The sequence below is a fragment of the Nicotiana tabacum genome, chromosome 14 (assembly GCF_000715075.1).
Source record: "Nicotiana tabacum cultivar K326 chromosome 14, ASM71507v2, whole genome shotgun sequence".
NCBI lineage: Eukaryota > Viridiplantae > Streptophyta > Magnoliopsida > Solanales > Solanaceae > Nicotiana > Nicotiana tabacum.
The window spans coordinates 16,189,910-16,197,431 of NC_134093.1; the positions used below are offsets into that span (position 1 = coordinate 16,189,910).

The 7,522-nt window shown below is 34.0% G+C and overlaps 1 protein-coding gene across 1 annotated transcript; it reads right to left on the minus strand.

Moving 5' to 3' along the window:
• Window positions 1–1,664: 1,664 nt before the first annotated feature.
• LOC107765270 (11S globulin seed storage protein Ana o 2.0101) lies at window positions 1,665–5,244 on the minus strand. The gene is made up of 4 exons (XM_016583895.2): window positions 4,856–5,244; window positions 3,793–4,073; window positions 2,897–3,403; window positions 1,665–2,228 (listed from the first exon to the last, which is right to left on the minus strand). The coding sequence occupies exons 1-4, from the start codon at window positions 5,196–5,198 to the stop codon at window positions 1,794–1,796; spliced, it is 1,566 nt and encodes a 521-aa protein (XP_016439381.2). The 5' UTR covers window positions 5,199–5,244; the 3' UTR covers window positions 1,665–1,793.
• Window positions 5,245–7,522: the final 2,278 nt, after the last annotated feature.

The window sequence follows — 7,522 nt, forward strand, 5'->3', positions numbered from 1 at the left end:
CGTAGGCCCAGTGGACCCACCTTTACAAGCTTCTATAGGCTCTCTGGGCCCACCATTACAATCTTCTCAACGGAGTATTCCCTTTTCTATACTTTTTTTTTAAAATTCAAACTTTTAGTAGACTAATTCAGCAACTAGCAAGTTTACAATAAAACTATAAGCATACTTCCAATAGAAAGAACTAGCATATACTGTAGACTCTCTTGCCAAGTAATAATCAACTAAATTTGCTTATTTCTTAACCCAAACCAAAGAAATATCAGAATTTTTCCTTAGCAAAAAACAACAATCATCTAAAAGCACTCCAAACTCTGTAAAATTATTCACTTAAGAGTTACAAGAAAACACAATTTTTTGGGCATCACATTCAATTATACCCAAGCCATTAAAATGTTGAATCAACCGGACGAAGGCAAAATGTAAACCTATAATTTCAACATGCCTAGCATTAATACAAGCTCAAAAAATCAAAGAATTTGCAGTTACAAATTGACCTGCTGAAGGCGGATCTAGGATTTAAATCTTATGGGTTCAATTTTTAAAGTTATGGGTTCATATCTACTATTTTTGTAATTTTAATGAATTTTTACATACAAATTTTTACTCCGCGTCGAAAGTTATGGGTTCAGTTGAACCCGTAATCAGTACACTACATCCGCCTCTGGCTGAATTACGCACAACCACCCCTGATCCAATATAGAGGTGGATCAAGAATTTAAAGTTAATTGGTTCCTACAACGATCTCAACTTAATATACAATTGTTTATGGGTTCACAATATGATATTTACAGATATTTAATGAATTTCTTAGTACATATACAAGGTATAAACAAAAGCTATTGGATTCCGATAAATCCGATCTTTGTATTCTGGATCCGCCCCCGCTCCACTGCAACCCAAAATAAGGAAGACAAATTGACCGACTGAATTACGCGCAACAACTTCTGCTCCACTCCGGCCCAAAATAAGGAATAAAAGTGCATCTATCTTGTATTTCCAGATTTCATGTGGAGGGTTAAAAAAATTATATTTATTTTCAAATAAAAATAAAAATAAAAATTTCTTTAGAGATTTGACATATAACTAGAAGAAATTGTAATAATCCACAAAATCAATTAGCCCATTCGCCCCCATGTTTGCTAATTTTGTGCTAATGTATCTCCCTTTGAATTAAGTAGTAATATTATAACGATTTATTTTCAAAAAACACAAGTATGAGATAGATCTGTTTTTTCCCTATTCTTAATCCCACAAGTGAATAATTGATCTATATCTAAAGTTATCTTTCCACATGTCAACTGACATGTGCTTCTTGGTTGTTGCACCTCATCTTATTATACCCTGCTTGACACGAATATACATAATTTGGACATCAATTTTAAATTCGCCCAAATTTCCTTTAGTTCTTTTTAATTATTAAAATAGAATTGAAATTTTTAATTGGCAAAAGATAGGAAGTATAATCCAACAAACCCCAAAAAAAATTATAACAAAAACAATGTAATTCCACAAGTGAAGTATTAGAAAAATAATGTATATATAACTTAGTACAAGCATGCTACGTAATAAAGATAGATAAATTATTTTCTATAGATTAGAAAAGCGAGTCAGAAAAATAAAAATAAATTGAAATTTCGTATTAACTCGAAACAAACATCACATGCTTTTGGCATATTATAATGCAGTTTATTAAGAGCCACCACTCAACTCATTATTCTCATAACTTTACATTTTATTAGCTATTAAACTTAAGCATTACACAAAAGCCTCAACAGCATTAAAAAGCAAGAAACTTAAGCTTTTAAAAGAGCTTCAACAGCAGTTAAAGCATAGTTAAATGCCCTAGTTGAATATCCACCTGACCTTCTACCAGCAAAAACAGTTGCTTCTTCTCTATTATACTTCAAACTTCTTGCATCTTGTCTTGAAATCTGGTAAGAATTCATTAGAACTTCCTCTGGCATTGCTCGGATCGCCGATAATCGTCCGGCGAGTGGGCTGGTCATGGCTTGATCGTTGGTTTTGAATGCAATGTAGTCTAGTCCTTGGTTTCCTGCTCTTTTTACTACTGCAAAGTTTTGTGGTACTATGATCATTTGGCCTTCTCTGACCTCGTCGTTGAATACGGAGTTTCCGGTGTCGCCGACTACCTGAATCCGGCCACTTCCTCGGAGAATGTAGAGGATGCTGTGTGCGTTCATGTTCCAGTATGGTGCCATTACTGCATTCTGCAAAACTCAAATGTTGTACGACTTTTTAAGTTAAGTACGAATCAATATAAGAGCCTAAAATTCCATAATGTAAATTAAGCTCGTTTTTGTGACAATCTACTAAACAAATATGTTCCTGATTTTGCAAATAGATTGCTCTTGCCAACAAAATGCATTAATTTCGACAAGAGTTGGGCCTAACCAGAGAAAATGTTTTGAAATAATTATCCCGCCAAGCAAGTTCGGTGCATAAAACGATCCCGTTTTCACGGGATTTGAGTTAGCTGGCGGCTAATGACACGGGATCTGAGTTAGCTGGCGGCTAATGACTGCTTAGACGGATCGACCCGTAACCTAACCTATAAAACACGCGAATATAATTTACCATTACTTCGAGTTTACCCTTCCACTCCCCCACTAAGCAAGCGTTATACTTAATTGGAGTCAATAAGGAAAATTTTCTGTAGCATTTTAACTTTTTATGCACTTCCTTTATCAACATTGTTTTTTGGTTGCTATAATTGATATGAAAAAAATGATATTCCAGTATTTTTCACAGAATATTTCTGATTTCTGAAAATTAGCCAAATCAACCCTCAAAAAAGCTAAAAATGTCAAACAAATTAATAGAAGTAGTTCTATGTTTTACTTAGAAAACTTAAATTAATATGTAATATTTTACTTGCCTGGTAAAGGACTCCTCTTTCAGCACTGAGCTGAAGCCAGTTGAGAATTGGAAGTTTATGGCTGTTAAGGCTGCTTATGCGTCCGCCACGTGGATTGTACACGTCAGCACGAGATGGTTGGCCCAAGTTCTCTTTAAGCCTCATAGTACAAATAGTTTCCTCAAGCCCATTGGGCTCTGATCCTCTTCTTCCCTCACGCTCTCTTCTACTGGGCCTTCTCTCTTCTTCTCTTTCTTCAAATTCTGGGCTTAAAACATCAAACCTTTCGACCCGAATAATTCGGCCCCTTTGATCTTCTCGGCCCTGTAAATTTCTGACTAATTCAGGGTCTACGTTGAAAACATCGGCGAGGAGATTTTGGTCGAAACCGTCGAAAAGGTTGCCTGTTTGACGACGTTGTTGTTGTTGTTGTTCGCCTTGTTCTTGTTCTCTTCTACCTCGGATTTCTTCTTCGTACCTGCTTCCACTTTGTCCTCTGGGATTTGGGTTTCCAGCTAGGAAGAAATGCTGTGAAATAATGATAATTATTATTAATTCTACAAATTATTCAAACAAAGTCTATATATGATTCTCATTATGACATTATATTCATTATTCTTTTGCGAAAATAAGTAAATATTAAAGTCAAGAGATGGAATATTTCAGCATAATTCTGTAAATTCAATTACCGCAAAGTAAGGAGTAAGTCCAATTTTTGCACTTTTCTACTGTTAAATTTACTATTTTCAGCACGATATTTTCTCTAAATCTAATTTATTATTTTACACTTGGCGAGGTGGACTTCTTCTTGTAGAATATCGATGATTTTTTGTATTAATCTACTAAGTAAATCTAGGAATAAAGATAAATCAAATTAAAACCAAAGATAATATAAAATTGCGAAAATGAAATGTTACCCTGAATTGGAGATCAAGCTGGTTAGCAGGGTTGCTGGTATCAAGCAAAGCTACAGTAACAAGACGTTCTTGACCATTGTTATAAAACCAAAGAGTAATACCAGCTGGTAATGCAAGTACATCTCCTTGTCTAAATTGCCTGACTTTTTGATGTTGATCACCACCAGTTCTGTACTGCCTTTCTCCTTCTCTGCTTTCTTCTCCCCTCATACTTCTCTCTCTTTCTGGTGATTCATATGTTTCAGCACATCCAGGTATTACAGTACCCAAAACTCCGCTCCCTTCATTTCATCAAAAATATATAAGTAAATAAATGCTAAAGCGTTTTATATAAGAACCAAAACATGGCTAGCAAATAATTTTAGAAAGATTAATTTATTTGTTTTTCAGATATCAGAAATAATGATTTACAATAAGAACACACTACAAATCTTATAGTAGCTTTTAGAACTGAAAACACTAACCCAATTTAGGGACAAATTATTAAGAAAATTATTATGTAGCTAAACAGAAAAATTTGTGGCTAATAATCCAATTTAGGGACAAATTATTAAGAAATTGTGTAAGCTATCGATTAGCTAAACCCAATTTACGGGAATAAAAATCTGTTAGCTATAAGGGATTTAGCGAGCGAAACCCAATTTACGGACAAATTATTAAGAAAATCTGTTAGCTATAAGGGATTTAACGAGCGAAATCTAATTTAGGGTTATTAAGAAATTCTGTTAGATTGACGACAAAGTTGAAATTCGTAGTTAATTCCAACTTTTTTTTTTAGCGATAGGCCATGCATTTATTTGGTAAAATATATATATTCTCACTTTTTCCCAAAAATTGTTTGCAATATTTCGCGTTTTGTTGGTTTTCATGGTACGCCAATGAAGCTCAAAAATAGTATGATAACTTATAAAATATGGTCATTGAGGAAACATAGTATGATAACTTATAAAAATTGATAAATGACATGTTACAGCAAATAAAACCACGCTAATAATAATTTAAAGATTTTTTATATTATATATCCGTGTGTATAAATTAAATTCCAAACATAAATTATGCAAACCTTGGACAATGTAGAGGAGTTGAGGAGCATTATTGTAATGAGGCAAGAGCAAGCCCTGAGGTTGAATAACATTTCTAACAGCAGCAACTCCAGCACATTCAAATTCCTCATTATTACGGTCCCAAAACTCAGTGGTTCCAGCCTCTGAGTCAAATTTATAAGTCGGTTCCCGAGCTTTAAGGCTCTGGATCCGACACTCAGTTCTAGCTCGGCCACGGCGGTGTTGTTGCTGTTGCTGAAGTTTCTGCCATAAGAATCGTTGCTGTTGCTCTATTTGAGCAAAGCAACCATTAAAGAGGAGAAAAAAGCAAAGGGCAAGAGGAAGAAGAGAACGTATTTCCATATTGGTGATATTTGAGTGGTGATTGATGTGATGAGAAGGAGAAATTGGGGTTTGGTATTTGTAGGAGAAGAAGGGGTGATTTAGGTTTGACACGTGAAATGGGAAGTGAGACATTTGGCTTTGTTTTTCTGCATGGCCATGCATGAATTTATTATAAGGATTCTTAGTTTCTTGACACCTAAGAAGTTAATAGTTTGCTATGTGGCGAATATCCGCAGAAGAAAGTAAGTGAGTTTGTGTTTGGGTTTGCATGGATTCTTGATGCAAAGGAGACAGAAGGAGCTGAGGTGTAAATGTATTTATCCTGTTTGAGGACTACATACATAAACATATATACAAATTGATGCACTCGGTACAATATGGCTGAGAGCCTGAGATTGAAATGTTGGGAGAGGATTGTATATGTTGGCAATCAGCAAGAACTCAAGAAATATTATGTATACTTATTAACGCCATTAATTAGCATATTTGATGTGTTGAACTAATTGATAAGAGATTGAATTTGAAAACAGTAATCTACTATCTGTCAAACTTGATCAAGTTAGAGAGCAATACTTAGGAAGTAAAGTCATGAACTTTTAATGACATTATGTTCAGTATTGAGATTAATGTTGAGCGGATCGAATTACGGGTTGTTGGGGTAGAGTGTTGAACAAACATTAATGCAGAAATCTCGGTAGAGCGTTTTTCTCTTAGATGAACCCTATGCCACTGAATTTAAATTAATCGAATTAATGAGTTTCGAATACTAGTAGTTATTAATAAAATTCCATAATTTATTTCAATCATAGTGTTGGATTCTTGTATATATCCTCGACAAGAGCACTACTAGAAAATTGCCTAAAATCGTCCGGATACCGATCGAAATCGGTCGGAAAAATTAAAAAAGTCGACCGATTTTCAACCGACTTTAATTCGTCGAAATTAGGTTAGTCGGTAATAAATAGCGATCGAAGTCGGTCGCAATTTAAAATTTCACAAGTGACCAAAAAAGAAAAAATTTGCCAAAAAATCGTCCGAAGTCGGTCGGTATTTTAATTTTGTAATTAAAAAATGCACCGTGTGGGAATCGAACCGGGGTCTGTACTGTGGCAGGATACTATTCTACCACAAGACTATTGGTACATTTTGGTTTAAAACTATCTTTTATTTTATTTGTACACTTTAATTGCATTTTCGCGCGAAATAACCGATCGATTTTGGTCGGTTTCATTAAAAATATAAAATTATCGACCAAAATCGGTCGGTTTTTTAAAATGACCGACTGAAATAACCGACCGATTTCGGTCAATTTTTTGAATATTAATTTTAATTTATTTTATATGAAAAACCGACCAAAGTTGGTCGGTTTCTTAAAAAATAAATTTTGCGGGACGTGAAAATAATTTTCCGTATTTTTGTGCTAAAAATAATCGACCGCAGTTGGTCGGTTTCGTAAAAAAAAAATCAAAATAAAATATTTTATAATACCGACTGACTTCGATCGGTTTTTTGACCGATCAAAGTCGGTCGATTTACCGCGATCAATTTTGGTCGAATTTCTAGTGGTGAGACTCTAAAATGTCAGTGCTAAATTAGTAACAAATTCACTGTAATGGACTTGAGTCTTCTTAAAGAAAACAAATATTCCCACCTCAATCAATAAAATTGATATTATATCTTTTTTATTCGTACTTCTATTTTCATCGTAATCTTCAATCACAGTTTTTTATCCAAAATTTAAATATGGGTTTAACCAATCAGATTTAATAACATATAGTCAATCTTAGCCAATATTAATATCCAAACGATATATTAGCTGATTTTGTAGTTAGACAATATATATATTATCCGAATGACAATAAATGTTGACAATACTAACAATATTCAATAACCCAAAAAGAGGGGGATATCATTAAATACCGATAAACAGCAATGAATGCATTTAAGTAAATAAGAACGTGTGAGTCACCCAAAAAGGGGTGAGATCTATTGATATTCCTTCTGACAATGATGAATGATTGATGGGCATTCGAATGTTGATGTTGTACTTGGATCAAGTGAAAAAGTTAGGCAAGAATCTTAGGAAAAAAAGATTTGTTATATGTATGCAATAAAGCCAGATTCTATCTAGAAAGTCAATGTGTTTTCTTACAAATGAATATCATATTTTCCTTATCCTTGTGTCTCTTTCTATTTATAGGGAACATATACCTAAAACCCCTAATAGTACAGGTACAGAGAATATCCATTAGAATATTCTCTTTTGATGTCTTATCCTAAAACTAGTCGTTATTCACTCTGTCTACGATGAGTGCTCGACCTCGACCCTGATCTTCGCTGAC